The sequence below is a fragment of the Nuphar pumila genome, chromosome 7 (assembly GCF_984573655.1).
Source record: "Nuphar pumila chromosome 7, dmNupPumi1.hap1.1, whole genome shotgun sequence".
Taxonomy (NCBI): Eukaryota; Viridiplantae; Streptophyta; class Magnoliopsida; order Nymphaeales; family Nymphaeaceae; genus Nuphar; species Nuphar pumila.
In genome coordinates, this window is record NC_143255.1 from 15,258,612 (window position 1) to 15,277,244 (window position 18,633).

At 35.8% G+C, this 18,633-nt stretch overlaps 1 protein-coding gene across 2 annotated transcripts in view; it reads left to right on the top strand.

Moving 5' to 3' along the window:
• The window catches only part of LOC149831244 (uncharacterized), a 42,846-nt gene that overhangs the window by 7,727 nt on the left and 16,486 nt on the right, over nt 1-18,633 (top strand). For both annotated transcript variants that reach the window (XM_090013766.1, XM_090013767.1), the window contains exons 3-10: nt 10,406-10,492; nt 10,595-10,670; nt 11,172-11,246; nt 11,373-11,426; nt 15,134-15,193; nt 15,592-15,708; nt 15,928-16,022; nt 16,180-16,382. In XM_090013766.1, coding sequence (XP_089869892.1) covers nt 10,406-10,492; nt 10,595-10,670; nt 11,172-11,246; nt 11,373-11,426; nt 15,134-15,193; nt 15,592-15,708; nt 15,928-16,022; nt 16,180-16,382 — 767 coding nt within the window. The remainder of the gene's footprint in view (nt 1-10,405; nt 10,493-10,594; nt 10,671-11,171; nt 11,247-11,372; nt 11,427-15,133; nt 15,194-15,591; nt 15,709-15,927; nt 16,023-16,179; nt 16,383-18,633) is intronic.

The window sequence follows — 18,633 nt, forward strand, 5'->3', positions numbered from 1 at the left end:
TACAAATGATTCATAGTTCCACACTGGTTCTAGTATAATTTAAAGCTGCCTTAAGTCATTTCAGTAGAAGAGAATCTTGTGAAACAGTAATAAAATTTATGTATTTCAAGAATTGCATGTAAATGGTGTCAATTCGGAATCCAATTTGTCTTAATACCATTTAACTTTTTTTTTTGCTTCTGACTCTACCTTAATGCCCCCTTCAAAATCTTTACACTAAAAGAGAAGATACAGTAATGAAAATTTAAATCTTAAATAATTCTATATCTTATTCTCGATACCTGTTATTTTTCATGACTCGTGATTCTCCAAATTTCTTGTTCTTTCAAATTGTTCTTCTCTAAAAAAGAAGTTAAAATAATGGACAATGCAATTTTAAATGGCCCTAGGTATGTACATATGTGTTGTGTGTTGAAATTGCATATTGATTTTTAATGAATCATGATTCTCCTTTCTCGAAATCGTAATATCTTTTATCCACGAAATGTAATCCTTGATTGCAATTCACTGAAATGGGAGCAATTCTAAGTTAGCAGGAATCACAATTCGATAAAGATCCTGGACGTCTAGGGTGCGAGCTGGTTCCTACTTCCTTTGAACTACTGTGTGTATAAGTGATTTCAATTTAAACTAGCCCTAACTTGGCTATTTCATCATGGCCAATCCTAGATAGATCCATAACTATACTGCTATCACTCTCCCACTAGAGAAAACATGTCATTAGAAATCCTATGGTTCCTTTACAACCATGTAAGCCCCTGTTCAAAGAACAGTCATCATCCATAAAGAACTATTTATTCTCCATTCAGGAGAGAAAAGAATTATCCATTTCTAGTTACCTGTAACCAAACAATGGCATGATCTCTTAGAAGCTCCATGTGTAATAATACAGGCTTATATTCTCAGGCTATATGACTCCTGGTAGTTCCAGTGAAAGCCACCTCCATGATAGGTGATTGATTTATTTGGACTGGGAGCATGATAGGTGCATCTTCCAGGATGCCTCTTCCAGCATGTTGACCATTCTCTATAAAATTCGATCTGATTTATGTTGTTGTGTGAAATCAAAATGGGGTAACTCGGACCTGTCTTGGATTGGTGCAACCAGATTGGGTTCATACTTTCTTTAATGTTTTGTCTGATGTGTATTCCTTGGTATTTGCTAGTCACCTAGTTTTGTTCTTTCAATACATTTTTCCTTCCTCTCTCTCTCTCTCTCAAAAAAAAAAAATGAGTGATCTATTTAACTGAACCTCTAAGACATATCATGTACTTTGGCAAGAAGTTGATTTACTTGACTGTTATAGAAACTATCCATGTGAAGATCTTGTCATTAGGACTTGAACTTTAATCCCAAGCAGTGTTATAAAAAATGCGCCTTGAGGCGCGGCCCTCTGTGCCTCAAGGCACAATTTTTTTTTTTACGACAAGATTTTGGAAACATGATCAACAAGATTTTTGTAGGTTAATCTCATATATTTTTCGGTTATGTAATCAGTTTATAAAAAATGGACAAAAATGACCCTAGGTGTGGTCAACGCACCCAGGGTCGGGTTGACCGCACCCGGTGCCGCACCCGTACCCGCGTCGAGTCACGTCGACACGGGTGCGGCACCCTGCTAGCCGAATCCCTGTGACATAGTTAATCTCATATATTTTTCAGTTATTTCAGTTATGTAATTAGTTTCTTAATATATTTTAACTTTTGTTGGTTAATCTCATATATTTTCCAGTTATGTAATCAGTTTTTTAGTTACTTTTATATGTTAATCTCATATTTTTTAGAATAAGCTCATATATTCTAACTTTTGTAGTTTAATCTCATATATTTTCCAGTTATTTCAGTTATGTAATCAGTTTCTTAGTATCTTTTAGCTTTTGTTGGTTAATCTCATATATTTTCCAGTTATGTAATCAATTTTTAGTTACTTTTATATGTTAATCTCATATTTTTAGAATAATCTCATATATTTTAACTTTTGTAGGTTAATCTCGTATATTTTTCAGTTATTTCAGTTATGTAATCAGTCTTAGTATATTTTAGCTTTTTTTGGTTAATCTCATATATTTTCCAGTTATGTAATCAGTTTTTTAGTTACTTTTATATGTTAATCTCATATTTTTTAGAATAATATCATATATTTTAATTTTTGTTGGTTAATCTCATATATTTTCCAGTTATGTAATCAGTTTCTTAGTATATTTTAGCTTTTGTTGGTTAATCTCATATATTTTCCAGTTATGTATTCAGTTTTTAGTTACTTTTATATGTTAATCTCATATTTTTTAGAATAATCTCATATATTTTAACTTTTGTAGGTTAATCTCGTATATTTTTCAGTTATTTCAGTTATGTAATCAGTCTTAGTATATTTTAGCTTTTTTTGGTTAATCTCATATATTTTCCAGTTATGTAATCAGTTTTTTAGTTACTTTTATATGTTAATCTCATATTTTTTAGAATAATCTCATATATTTTAATTTTTGTTGGTTAATCTCATATATTTTCCAGTTATGTAATCAGTTTCTTAGTATACTTTATCTTTTGTTGGTTAATCTCATATATTTTCCAGTTATGTAACCATTTTTTTAGTTACTTTGATATGTTAATTTGATATTTTTTAGAATAATCTCATACATTTTCCAGTTATGTAATTGGTTTCTTAGTATATTTTATCTTTTGTTGGTTAATCTCATATATTTTCGAGTTATGTAATAATTTTTTTAGTTACTTTTATATATATTAATCTCATATTTTTTTAGAATAATCTTATATATTTTAACTTTTGTAGGTTAATCTCATATATTTTCCAGTTATGTAATCAGTTTTTAGTTACTTTTACATGTTAATCTCATATTTTTTAGTACTTATTTGAGATTTTCTATTTCTTATTGGTTGTTATTTCATCAATAAAGCATTTCTTTATTTAGTTATATTTTTAGATATTTTTTTATAATTTTTTAAAATTTTTCAAAAAAAATATTTGAGGCTTACGCTTTACGCCTCGAGGCTTATGCCTCTCTTCGGTTTTTGGTGGAGATGTAATGAAATGGTGGTCTTCAACAAATGCACAAATAACTCACAAACAAGTGTCTATTGGAGACACTACAAGCATGACCCTTGAAAGGGTATAAAAGGAAGAACACTTGAAAAATAAATAATACTTTATTCATGAACAAAATGCTTAAGAAGCATAGTAATTTACATTGAAGGGGTTCACCCCTATATATACAAAAAAGTGGAAGAGAGAGGAGAGCTCATTTTGAGCTCTCCAAAAGAGACGTTGGAAGTCCAACGTTTCTTAATATAGCTGTTGGACTACAGTCCAACAACATTTATTATTATAGTTGTTGGACTATAGTCCAACAACATTTATTATAGCTGTTGGACTACAATCCAACATCTATTAGCACAGTCAAGTTCCAACAGGAACTTGACTGGATCAAATATCTACTTTCTATTGAACTAGATGCCAAAAAAGAAAAATAGAAAAAATAAAAATAAAAGGAAATATAATAATATAAAATAATATATATATATATATATATATATATATATATATATATATATATTACAGTTTACATTTTAACACTCCCCCTCAAATTTACGGTACAATGAGCGAAAGTTTGTCTAAGCGGAAGTGAAATCTGGGCGCAGCGAGAGGCTTGGTGAAGAAGTCTGCTAATTAATATTCTGATGTAACATATGACAGATCAATGGTTCCATGTAAGTATTCCTCTCTGTCATAGTGACAGTCCATCTCAATGTGTTTAGTGCGCTCATGGAATGTCCGGTTGCTTGCAATGTAGATCGCACTTTTGTTGTCACAGCACATCTTTGAAGCTTGCGTTGCTTTAGCTCACATATTTGCTAGCAATCGTTTGAGCCAAACAACCTCCATAGTGGTGGTTGCCATGACTCTTCATTCAGCTTCGGTGGAGGAAAGAGAGACTTTCTGCTGCTTCTTGCACCTCCACGAAATTAAGGTTTCACCTAGGAACACACAAAAAACAGTAGTTGAGTGTCTATTTTTGGGATCACGTCCCCAGTCAGCATCAGTATATGCAATTAAATTTAATGAAGATGAAGCAGAAAAGAAGAGTCCTCGTGAAAGAGAGGATTTTAAGTATCTAATAATACGTAAAATTTCTCCCATGTGCACGAAGGTGGGAGCATGCTGAAACTGACTGGCTGTATGAACCACATGAGTTATATCTGACCTAGTAATGGAAAGATAAGAAAGAGCTCCAACATGCTGTCTATAAAGAGTAGGATCATCAAGAAGTTCTCCATCATCAATTTTCATTTTAACATTGACAACTTCTGGAGTGTCTACTTTTCTATCATCTGTAATTCCAGACCTGGAAACGATATCAAGAGCAAATTTAGATTGAGATATCAAATACCCTCGAGGGGAATAAGCAACTTCAATGCCTAAAAAATATCTTAATAAACCTAAGTCAGTCATTTCAAAGTGATTTTTAAGAAGAGATTTGATATTTGCAACTCCCTGTTTGTCGCCTCCGGTGATAATCATATCGTCCACATAGAAAAGAATAATAATGATGCCTGCATCAGATTTCTTAACAAACAAAGCAATGTCAGTTAAACAAGGTTGAAAACCAATATCAAGTATAACATGACTAAATCGGTCATACCAGGCTTTTGGAGCCTGTTTAAGAGCATAAAGAACTTTTTCTAGACGAAGAGCTTTACCCTTACGGATACTAATACCAGGTGGGGCTTCCATGTATATTTTTTCAACGAGATTCTCATTCAGGAAAGCGTTTTTGACATCTAATTGAAAGATAGGCCATGTTCTAATGGAGGCCAAGGCTATTAAAGTTCTAACAGTGGTCATACGGGCCACAGGAGCAAATGTTTCTTCATAATCGATGCCATACTCTTGGGCATATCCTTTTGCTACTAAATGAGCCTTATATCTTTCCAGGGTCCCATCACTTTTGGTTTTGACTTTATATACCCACGTACAACCTATAGGTTTCTTACCTGGTGGGATATCTTGTATCGTCCAAGTATTGGCCTTTTCTAGTGCATCCAATTCTATTTTCATGGCTTCTATCCATTCTATATGATTTTTGGCTTGAGAATAGGATGATGGTTCAACATATGATTGTATTAATGTAATGACAGCCCTATACGTGGGTGAAAAAGATTCATAAGATACACATTTTTCTGGAGGTTTAGAGATTCTAGACGTTCTTCTAGGTGAGACTTCAGAGTATTTTTGTAATGCACATGGAAGATTTTGCTCTCTACGTCTTGAATATTGTAGACTAACATCCCTATGGATTTGCTCTTCATTATCATCATTTTCAACAACAATAGGACTTTGATCATTGTCAAGGTCACATCCAACATCACATTCATTGGATTTTGAAGTTGGATCAATTAAAAACGAGTATTCAGTGACATCCTTGGTTTTTTCAAATTCAAAGAAGCTTTCTTTTTCCAAAAAAGATACATTTTTTGACACATAATTTGTCATTTTGAAAATCGAAACACCTGTAGCCTTTTTGATTATCAGCATATCCTAAAAAGGCACATGAGATTGCATGAGAAGAGAGTTTGTCATTTCTGTTGGTGAAAACAAAATATTTGCATCCAAAGACTCTTAATCTAGAATAATCTGGAGTTAAATTAACAAGCTTTTCTATTGGAGTTGTATTCTTTAATGAGGAAGATGGCATCATATTAATGAGGTAGGTGACAGTTAGGACCATGGTTGCCAGCTGAGGAAGCGGGAGCGGGAAGCTATACGGGAAGCGAGAGCGGGAAGCGAGGCACTTTCAAAATTTTAGGAAGCGGAGAAGCGTGGGACCACTTAGGACCGATTCGGGAAGTGTCTCGGAAGCGACCTAGGAAGCGTCTCGGAAGCGAGGGGGAATCGAAAAAAATAAAAATAAAAAATACAAAAAAATTGAAAAAAACAGGGGAAGCGAGGGGGAAGCGTGATGGGAAGCGCGCTTCCCATTAAAGGGAAGCGCGTCCCCCATTAAAGGGAAACACGTCCCCCATTAAAGGGAAGCGCACTTCCTAAAAAAGGGGGACGCTTCCCCCCATGCTTCGGAAGCGTGACGTTTCGCGCTTCCGAAGCGCGCTTCCTCTTTTAGCTAGGCGCTTCCGGTAACCCTGGTTAGGACCGCTTCAGCCTAAAAACTTTTTGGAACTTGATTTGCAATTAGCAATGTCCTAGTAGTTTCCATAATGTGCCGATGTTTCCGTTCGGCTAGGCCATTCTGTTGTGGAGTGTGTGGACATGATCTTTGATGTGTAATACCATGTAAATTGAGATAGTCTTTGAATTAGTTGAACATAAATTCTCCCCCTGAATCAGTGCGAAAAATAGAAATATCATTTTGAAACTTATTTTTAACCATTTTATGAAATATTTGGAAGTTAGCAAAGACATCAGATTTATGTTTAAGAAAATAAATCCAAGTATGTCTAAAAAAGTCATCAACAAAAATGACATAATATGTATAACCACCTTTGGAAATAACTGGTGCGGGGCCCCAAACATCCGAATGTATTAACTCAAGTGGTCGTGAGGAAACAAAAGTTCTACTAAGAAATGGTAACCTTTTCATTTTGCCAAGAATGCTGTCTTTATAAGAAAAAAATTCAGAATTACAAAATTTTTCCAAACTTGGAAAATATTGAATTTTAGACATATGAGGATGGTCAAGCCTTTTGTGCCATAAATCCAATTCTAATTTCTGAATATTATAACAAAATGCATTCTTGGGTAATTCCAAAAAGTCCATGTAATAAAGTCCTCCTTCTCTATGGCCTTCCCCAGTCAGCTTCCCTGACTGGCGATCCTGTACCCAACAACCATGAGAAGAGAAGGAGATATTACATCCATAATCAGATATTTGCGAGACAGATAAGAGATTCAAATTAAGTTTAGGGATATATCTAACTTCTGGGATAAAAAATCTTTTGGATTTTTGAAGATTTTCAAAACATCCTATTCCTTTTACTTCAAGAGATGTGCCATCGGCTGTAAAAACCTTTGACACACTTGAGTTATTTTTAAGACATTCGGATAAAATATTAACATTTGGGGGGTCATATGAAAAGAAGCACCAGAATCTAAAAGACAAGGAAAGTTACCTGGACTGGAGAAAGATGCAACTGCCGCTCCAGTTGAGGCTTCGGTTGAGGAGGATACCCCTTTGAGAAGAGGTTGAAGGATTTCCATCAGTTGAGCCATAGACACAGGTGCATCTTGATCTTTTGACTCGGATTCAACAGATGCAACTCTTTTTTCTTCTCTTCTTTTTAACTTTGGACATTGAGGCCTATAGTGCCCCGGTTCATGACAATGATGACAAATAACTTTTCTTTTATCAAAGTCGCCGTTTTGCCTTCCAAAATGAGGCGGCTTGTAAGTATGAGTATGATTCCTCAGTTTAGATACAATTAAAACAGAGTCATCATCAACTTTTGGAATACTTTTTCTAAGTCTATTTTCCTCTATAGTGAGCTCTTCTATAGTATCAACAATAGAAGTAATTTTTCCACGATGTAAAAGGGCCAATTTGGTGGATTCAAACTCCGGCCTTAGACCATTCACAAATTGATAGAAATGCTCCATATCGAGTTGCTTTTGGCGAAGCTCGATATCTTCGGCACAATGTCATTTGGGCTCAAGAAGAGCTAACTCTTCCCAAAGTTCGGACAACTCATTATAATATTCTCGAATAGTTTTATCTTTTTGAGTCATTGTCCGAACTTTATCTTGTAAATTGCATACATGTGCAATATTTTTAAGGGAATACATGTTTTTGAGGTATTCCTAAGCCTTATCGGCATGCTCAAACTTAGCTAGACTAGAGCATTTTTTAATGTCTATGCTATTGATGAGCCATGACATAATTTTTGCATGCCCTATCCTCCATTCTTTCCATTTCTTTTCATAAGTGGCTAACGCCTTACTCTTCTCTTCTTCCGTTAGAGGAACCTCTTTATCACCCTCTTTCTTTGTAAGAGATAGTTTAGGTTCCAAATCAGAACCATCCACTATACCCCATAAACCTTTTCCCCAAATGTGGTGCTTCATAATCGAAGCCCACGTTACATAGTTAGTATCATTTAGCTTCATTGGAATGATGGTGATCTTATCATTGTCATCCATCTTTTACAAGGGTAAGAGAGGAATAAATAGGAGGAGAGAGAGAGAAAAATAAAAAGAAAACAAAAAGAGTAGACAAAGGAATAAGAGAGGATACAAAACCAATTTTTTTTGTAGCACAAGTTCGCCTTTCTTCAAACAAATCTTCTTGAGCCAAGAACAAGGTGCTGAAACACCTTTTGTAAATGTGGCACGGAAATCGAGGTGGAAGCACTTCAAGATCTAAGGATTTCGTAGCTCTGATACCATGTAATGAAATGGTGGTCTTCAACAAATGCACGAATAACTCACAAACAAGTGTCTATCAGAGACACTACAAGCATGACCCTTGAAAGGGTATAAAAGGAAGAACACTTGAAAAATAAATAATACTTTATTCATGAACAAAATGCTTAAGAAGCATAGTAATTTACATTGAAGGGGTTCACCCCTATATATACAAAAAAGTGGAAGAGAGAGGAGAGCTCATTTTGAGCTCTCCAAAAGTTGGAAGTCCAACTTCTCTTAATATAGCTGTTGGACTACAGTCCAACAACATTTATTAGTATAGCTGTTGGACTATAGTCCAACAGCATTTATTATAGCTGTTGGACTACAGTCCAACAGCTATTAGCACAGTCAAGAACTTGACTGGATCAAGTATCTAGTTTCTATTGAACTAGATGCTAAAAAAGGAAAATAGAAAAAGAAAATATAATAATATTGAATAATATATATATATATATATATATATATATATATATATATATATATATATATATATATATATATATATATATATATATATATATATATTACAGTTAACATTTTAACACGCCTCGCTACGCCTCAACGCTTTTCACAACACTGATCCCAAGTGATATTTAAAGGAAAAGGAGGATGGCATGCTTCCGGCAGCGGTAGAAATATTTTAGTGAAAAAGGTTATGAGAAAAAGCATCTTCAGTATGTCCAATTTGGATAGATTGAAGGCTTCTGTTAGGGGAACCCATTTGCTTTATCTAGTTTGTTAAATCTGCTTCTGAATGGTGCCTTGTTAACCACACATTTTGCACCTCTTGGGTAGGCTATTGCCTTGTACCTTGCATCTTGGATCCCTGGAGAGTGAATAGAAACAGAGAAAGGCTATAGAAAGAAACATATGACACTTCAAGGATGCACACAAAATCTGGAGTCCCTGTTGTATAGACAAGCTTTAATCTACTTCTTAGACTGATTGATTTTTTAATTTCTGCCTTCCAAGTCCTTGAACAAATTTGCCTATGTATAGTTCAATAACTTATTCCCACAAACCGTTATTTCTGTCTGTTGCATCCAACACCTTTTCTAAATGAGAGCCTTTAAGAGGCTATACTCTTTTAATGCTATGAGGTCCAGTGTCAGTGTGTCACCCTGTATATATCAGGAAAGGTGAATAATTGCCTTTACCATACAAAAATCACTAGATTCTTTAGTCTTTTCATTGGAGCAAGCGAGAAAATCTGCCAATAAATTTCTCTATTATTTCAGGATGCAAAGCAAGGTTAAAAAGCTATCTCAGGTAGTTGACAAAATATTATGGGTAAATTTTTTTTTGGTCGTTTAGATTTTATTCTGGAATAAATTAGTCTCAAGGGCGTTTCTTATGAAGTGGAAAACTGGTGTGTTTTATTTGTAGCTCTAGTACCTTGCATCCACGATGTGGTAGGAAAATTACCCAAGCCTGGATGTTTTGATGGAAAATCGGCTCATTTTTGAAGAGGGACAAATTAGGCAAAGGGACAATTCAGATTGATTTTTAACAAGATTTGTTTAAATTGCCATGATTTTCCAAGAAAATACGGTTCCTCTTAAATTGCTGATTTGGTGACTGGATAAAATGCAGTCAAGTGGGTTTCTGCTGTCTTTATATTTATTGTTAAAATACTCTTTGAATAACTATAGTGGCCCAATCACTTGGACTCTGTAAGGGACAGAATTCACTTTACAGTGTGTAAAGTGGAGCACGGGTCTCAGGTCAAAATTCCACCAATTTAACCTTTCTCTGTGGTAACAATGGAATTTAGCTGAATGCCATTTTTGTGTTGGCTTTAAAATATCCAAGAAATAGATAGTGGCAAAGAATTCTCTATACTGGCATCCTAAAGGCACCTGATTACGATATCTAATGTGCCATCCTATGGACATCAATTTGATAATTTATTTTTTAAAAGGCCATGTTTCCCTGTTTGTATTGTATTACATTAAAAACTATTGTTTTTTCAGCCTGCGTGAAAGGACTCAGGTAGAGCAACTTGTTCGATATATTGTCGAAGAACCTCTTGTTGATGCTGAAAAGCGGCGCTTTTTTAAGTAAGTAGTGCCAATTGGTAGATAGCTTTTCTCCGAGCAATATACCTTCCTTGCAACTTCATTCATTTTATGATTCATTTAACTTCATATTTTTTTATGCAGATTTCCATTTATTGCTTGTGAAATATTTACTTGTGAAGTGGATGTCATCCTCAAAACTTTAATCGAAGACGAAGAAGTATGCTTTCCATTTTTTCTAATTCTATTATATCAGCAATTTAGTTTGCTTAACTGCATATAGGTCAGATTCCAATCTGATTTCACTTGACCTGGGACCGTATCGTATGCCAGATTATGGTCCCAAACCCATTATTGGGTCCTATCCCCATATTGTGATTTATATCAAGGTCAGAAACATGTCACATAGCCTAACATGGATTTCACTGTTTTTCCTATATAAAAAGAAATTTAAAAATATTATCCAGACGGATTTGAGTTCAACCCACATTATGGGGCTAATTCGCTCTGTTTTGGCCCTTAGCTGGACAAGGAGTCTAATATGCAGACAGATCAGGTATAGACTCGGATCTGGATGTGATAGCTGGAACCAGGTCAAGAACTCAGTAGTCTGTCGGACATCCAATCCATTATCCGCAAGTCTGCATGGTATTACTTTCTGTGTGATTGAGTAGGTGGTACAATTTGTTGATATTCTTTTGGCGTATCGTTATTTGGACAGTTGTTGAATATCCTTTTCTCCTTCTTGGAGCCAAACTGGCCACACAGTACGTTGCTGTCTGGATATTTTAGTAAGGTATGCACTATTCATTACCTGTTGACTCCCTCGCTTGTGTTGCTAACATGTGCATCCTAATTCCTTTCTCATCTGGCTTGAGAGGACCTTTGAATTATTCTTTTGTTTTGGGTTATGTTCGAGCAGGTTGTCATCTGCCTGATGATACGAAAGACCATCCCATTTATGAATTTCATTCAAGTAAGTGAATCCTGTTTGTGCTACTTGATGTCTAGATAGATTTGGTGTGATTTACATATAAAAGATTAAATAAAATCGCATATATCTGGACAATATATTTCTCTGTCTACCAATAAATTTTTATGGAGTTACGTTCTTTTTGATATCCTTGTCATGGAGCACTTTTCATATTTTTGTGGGCTTGAATGCAGATTTTGGTGCTTAAGAACATTAAGCTCTATATCAAATATATTTCTTTAGGGAGTTGCTTATTTCCATTACTTATATTGGAGCCTAAAAGTTTTAGTTCCCATTCTTTTGGATCATGCAATCTTAAAAGAAGGCTCATCCTTGCTTGAAATTTATTTTAGTACCTTAATAGAGTGAACCTATGCAAGGCACCACCATTGTGCTATATGAAAACAGGAGCTAGAATAGTTGCTGGCTATGTCACAGGGACTCACAAAACTGGGTGCCGCACCCGCGTCGACGCGATGCAGGTGTGGCACCCGGTGCAGTCAATATAACCCTGGGTGTGGTCAACCCGCACCCAGGGTTATATTTGTCCAAAACTGCCCAGGGTGCAGTCAACCCGCACCTAGGGTGCGGTCAACCCACACCCAGGGTTTTATTTGTCCAAAACAGACTCAATCAACTTTGACCAAGTCTGTTTTGGACCATTAAAAAATCGTGACCCTTTTTTTATGTCGGTAAAATAGGGAGGAAGAAGAAAAAGGAGAAGGAAGAAGAAGAAAGAGGAACAAGAAGAAGAAGAAAGAAGAGAAGAAAGAAGAAGAAGAAAAAAGAAAGCGGAGAAGGAAGAAGATGAAGAAAGAGGAAGAGGAGGAGAAGGGATAGGAGAGAGAAGAAGAGAAGTAGAAGGAGAAGAGAGAAAAACAAAGCATATCAGTGAGGGGAGAGAGAGAGCATACCGGTGAGCCGCTACCTCCTCCTCCGCTTTTTCTTCTTCTTCCTGTTCATCAATTTGCTAGAGAGAAAGAGAGAGGGGATGCCCTTTTGGTCGAAACCCACCTGAGAGAGAGAAGGGGGGTTTCATGCCCCCACCTGAGAGAGTGAGAGAGAGAAGGGAGGTTTCGTGCCCCCACCCGAGAGAGAGAGAGAGAGAGAGAGAGAGAGAGAGAGAGAGAGAGAGATTCTTACCCCACCTTTTTATTGGGTCTGGATCAAGTGTGGATCTTAATATAGATTCACACTTAATCTAGACCCAAACTCTCTCTCTCTCTCTCTCTCTCTCTCTCTCTATATATATATATATATATATATATATATATATATATATATATATATAATACACACACACACCCACCCTCCGCACCCTTGCACCCATTTTTTTTTAAAGTGCTGCATCACTGCACCCGCACCTATGTGACATAGGTTGCTGGACTTGATGATGTTTGCTAAAGTTAATACTTCGCATGATGGCGTCAACATATTTGAGTGAGAAAGAGAGAGTGAGACACACAAACACACAAGCTTCATTCAAAATCACAAAGGGGTGGCTACAGTAGTGTATATTACAATACAACAAAAAAGGTTTATCCACTGCCAGACGTGAGAACGTAAAGACCAAGCTGCACATGTTTCAAAACATTGTACAACTCGAGGAGCTTTATTGAGCAAGCATTTTTGTCATTTAACAGTCATAAGATCAGAGGGTTTCTTGTAATTTCTCATGTATTTATTTCTTGTTTGTATGTCTTGCTGTGATTTATTTCAGACCATGTACTTTTGTGATTTACCCTTTAGGGTTCTTTTATATAATACAAGTAAAGATATGGAGGTGGCTTCTCTCCATTGAGAAAGCTTTTGGAGGTCACACCTGGAGTTTTCCTTGTTTCCTACCTCCTTTCCTGTGCTGCTACAGGTCTGGCCTGGTTTACAGTATCATTGCAGCCGTGTCCTTAGATGGACCATCGATGTGACCCACCAGTTGGTGGTGCCTGACATGAGGTAGAAGAACTCTTTTCCAGGTGAAATAATTATATCATTTAACTTAATGTGCACCTTGGGAAAGGATAATTGAATAAAACTGTGAGGAAGCATTCAATTTAATATGCACCTTGGGAAAGAATAATTGAGTAGGACTGGAAGGAACCATGGGTGGAAGATTACTAAGAATATGAAGGACAGTTGGCTTATGGGGCACTGTGACTAATTGACTCTACTGCTGTTGATGCTGCTGCTTTTTCCCCAGCAAGGACGTGCTGAACAACAGCAATAAGAGGCCTAATTTTCCACTAAACTTTTTTAATGTTAAATTGATTTTAACCTAAATTTGGCGTCAGGTTAAATGTCAACACTCTGATGCTAAGAGTCAGCCTAAAATGGAAATTTTGTTAAAAGAGCATTGACGTATTTTTCTCTATATGCTTTAAGAGGAAAGAATGAAGGAAAATAAATGCTAAAGTGTGAAGAAAGAAGTACAGAAAAGTGAAAAAGATGAAGAGAACAAAGCATCACATCAAGAAGAAACAATAGAAAGGTTGAAAAATAAGATAAGATGGAGATCTTAGAGAAAGGAAGTGGATAAGAGAAGGAAGAGGGAACCTTACCGTAGATTGATAGATTACAGATTTAGTCTACCTACCTGGCTTTGATACCATCATAAATTTGTTATTAGCTATGTCACATGGATGCTGGTGTGGGGGTGCGACACTTTAAAAAAACTTGGGTGCGGGGGTGTGGCAAAAATAATATATATATATATATATAGTCCAAAAGTTGGACATAAATGATCCTGGGTGCGTTGACCGCACCCAGGGTCAGGTTGATCACACCGGGTGCCGCACCCGCATCGCGTCGACGCGGGTGTGGCACCCAGTTGGCCGAGTCCCTGTGACATAGTTATTAGAGGTTGAAGAATAATAATAGTAAGTAACCTTGAAGGAGAAGGAACATGGTCCCTATTGACTTTGTGTGAGAGAGGCTAACACCCAAAAGATTTTATTTATACAGAACAATGCTAATTAAGGTAGATTACTACTTTAATGACAATAGTGCCACTAGATGTGTCTTGAAACACAAAACACTAAAGTAGAAGATCTGAATCCTACTAACTATGAGATTAGTTGCAGCAATGCCATCTATGTATTGTCACTTAACATGACCCATATTACAACATGCAACATTAACATGACCATATTACAACAATATTACATGATACACACACAATAAGGACTCCTTATACCAAATACGTACATGGACTCCCTTAACTGACTAATACACTAATACACCACTATTGAGAGGAGATGCTTTTCATATTTGTCAGAAATAGCATTCTCTACTAGATGATTGATCAGAGGTGTTTTTGTGGCTCAACTATATGAAATATAATGTTCATTTGTTTGCATTATGTGATACACTACATAATGCATTTTTCCCCTTGTCTTTCAAATAAATCTCCTGTAGATAGTCTCTTTTTTATTCATGTTATTGATGGATGAAATTACCCTAGAATTTAGGAGTGTGTTCATACCGATGACTGCACAACCTTTTCTGTTTTGCACTTCAATGAGGATGAGACATACAATCCTATATGTTTTTCTATTCTCTCTCTCTATGTATATTTTTTATAATGTGACCAAGTGGTTATGATCTTGCTTCTGGGGATCCCATGATGTTTTTGTATAGCTCCTTTCAAATGCCAAAATTTCCTTGTATTTCTGTTGTTTCCATCTGACATTCTGTCTTGTTTTTGCATAATGCAGGGCCACAAAGAAATTATTCGTCAGTTGGTTGATTTGATTGGCATCACATCTATCATGGAGGTTGGTATATAATTGTCTGGACTCTGGACACTGTGATATTTCTTTTAGTTGAAGCTCTAACATCCTGTGGCTGATGTTTGGTTTGCATTTTGTTTGGTGCAAAATATCATACTTATTCAACATTTTAGATAGCTACCTCTGTAATTGTACTGCACAGACAAGATATACTGGAATATTACCGTATTCAGGAGAAAGAAAAGATCTAACAGATTAGAGGAGAATTATTACAATTTATACATGTCCATTGTGTCTCAAATCGATCCATAAATTTACTGTATTATCTTCTTATTCATCTTTTTTTCTGTAACTAGATGCACATCTGGATAGAAGCATTCTCTAAGAGGCCTTTTGCTTGTTTTCTTGTTTGGCTTTTTTTTTAATTGATCTGTTGCAACCAGGTTCTGGTTCGACTTGTTGGTGCTGACGATCATATCTATACCAACTGCATGGATGCAATGCAATGGTTAGATGATACTGATGTGCTTGAGATGATTGTTGATAAGTTTAATTCATCAGTAAGTATCATGATCCATATTCTCTAGTCTGTTATTACCTTTGAAATAGGTTTTTCCCTTAGCGAACCTCTGAGTATTTGGAGCAAATTGATGTATACCACCACATCTTCTTCCTTCTGAGAATAGCCCTTTGATGTCTATGTTGATTACCAATTATTTGCAGATGGGGTATTAGATTGTCACCCATTTGTCTTTCCTTCTTTGCTTACCTTGATGCAGGACTCTCCCGAGGTACATGCTAATGCAGCAGAGACATTGTGTTCTATTATGCGATATGCTCCTTCAGCATTGACTACTAAAATTGCTAGCCCAAGGTAAGTGGTTATGTACTTCCACCAGTTTCATTTTTACTCTTTGCAGCAAGACTTTTAGTAATTTGAATTTGGTTCTTTGCTGGAGATTCATTTTGAGCATTTTTAAACTATGAGAGATTTCTGAAATTTTGTAGTATCTCTTTCTTGTTCTATGCAGTTTTGTTGCTAGATTATTTGGTCATGCACTGGATGGCTCACGACCAAAGTCTGTTTTAGTACACTCCTTATCCGTATGTATTGCATTGTTAGACCCTAAGAGAATAGTTTCAACTTCTAGTTATTCAAGCCGTAGCCAACTGCCATTTGGATCATCAATAACCGCTAATCCAGAGACAGTTGATGGTATGCTGGAGAAACTTGGTAAGGTCTCTATACTTGCTGTGTCTTCTACTCATTAGGAGAAACCATCTTTATTAAAAGGATATATTTCAAAATTTCCTTAAAAGTTAGTATCATATTTTCTTGCCATAGGCTGTAGGGTTATATTTGTTTCAGTTTTGTATTGTGTCTCAACTTCAGGATGCTGGTTTTTAATCTCTCACTTGATGGAATTTCTTTTAAGTATTGATGCAACTAGTACTCTTCGATACACTATTCATTCATATGCGACAACAGCAGATGGCTTACAGTATGGTAGTTGATGAGAAATAGATGCACAAAAAAAAAAAGATGCCGTGAAGGCTGTTTGCCTGCCTGTGTTGCTCCCAAGTGACTTTCAGGATGCATGAGGATTTTGTATACATGTATACCCTCTGTGCACGCTTGTGCAGTGCACACACACACACACACACACACACACACACACATATATATACACACACACACACACATACAGCTGAATAATATTGTGATATTCTCACTCTTTGTTCTGTTTGCTTCTGCAAGTATATATGTTTTTCTTACCAGTTATTGTTTTCTACACTGTTAACTTCTGTAATTTGTTATAGTGTTGAGATTTTCCTAGGATTTATTTTATTCTGTACATGAACAAGTTCACTGAAATTGAGAAATTGGTGTCACTTGCAAGAACCAATAGTACTGATGCATGTTCACAGCATCACTTGTCATATTCTGTAAGTGGATTACATAAAGGGTTGTTGTTGTTCTCTGTAGCTTATATTGTACGTTGGCAAAAACTTTCATTAGCTCTAAGAAATTTTGGAAGAATCCTTTGTGTCATTTTGCCTTTAGCAGCTCCATTAGGGTTGCTTTTGTGAGCCTTCAAAAAGTTTAACTACAGTGTCATAGTCATAAACGCCATCTTCATGATGTTATGAGCTAGGAAAGTCTTTCAAGATTTTTAAATTTTTGTTTTTTCAGGAAAATATCACAAAATTCTGGGTAAGAGAAGCTAAAACCGTTACAAGTATAAAGAAAATTAAAAAAGCTTGTTTAAGGTTATGTTAAATTCATGATAAAGTCGCAATATGTTGAACAAAGGTGATAAATGGAATTCCTGACTATTTTATCAAGATTTCATGAAAAATCAAAAAGCTTGTCAAAAGCATGTTAAAATCTTCATAATTCACAATATATTGAACAGAAGTTATAAATGGAATCCTCACAATTTTATCAAGATTTCATGCTTTGGTAATTTTCATGTAAAATCAAAAGAAATTCAATATGTCACACGGCATATATGGCCTTTTCTTTTTATGTTTTGTTACTGAGGCGAGTTCTGTCGATTTTCATTAATATGATATATGCACATTTATTTCGGTGACTTTTCAGAAAGACCTTAGAGAATTAGGTGTTCAATGACAAATCTTTTCTTGATAATTTTCTCCTCTTATATTCCTCTCTTGGCACTTAATGATTCAGTTACCTCTCATATATGGCATCCATTTGATCTCCTTGAACCAAAAACTTGCAAGATTAAAGTTCAACCTTTTGGACAACACCATAATGTGGAGTTGTTCAATTGACCGGCACTTTTCCATAAATTCATGTTACTTATCAATGCTGGAACCGTCAAATGCAACTTTTCCCAAGAAAGCCATTTGGGTGCCAGTGCCATGTTCAACCTGAGATAGGTGACCTTTGCATGGCAGTTATCCTTGCACAAAATTTCATCCCAAGAGAATTTAGAGCTGTGTTATTTCAGTCTACCTAGCCATTGCTATATGTGGTGATCTTTTCTGCTCATGTGATTTTTTTTGCTAAGCTACTTCACCTTGCATGGCTGGACTGGTCCTTTCGCTCATGGCCATGGGAAGTCAAGAGTATCTGGGATATTGTTCTGTCACCATGTGCCAGAAGAAAAGGGAAAAATAGAAGCAAGTTTAGCATTAGTGGATCTTCCTTGCCTGGTGGCAGATTTGGTGCAGAGGAACAATGTGACATTCAACGGAGAAGTGAATTATGCTGTAGCCATTTGCAGAAGGATTTAATCTCAGATCTACCTGTTTGTGAATGACAAATGGGCTGGACAAGATATCTCTTGGATAGGACTCTGTAGACTGTGCTCTTTGACCAAATATTAACCTTCTTCATGTCCTTTTAGTTTTTTTTTGTTTTTTGTTTTTCTGTAATTTATATTTTTTTTTGCAACTTCTCATCACACTTTTAATGAAAGTGTCTGTTCCTTCAAAAAATGTATGGCATCAATTCA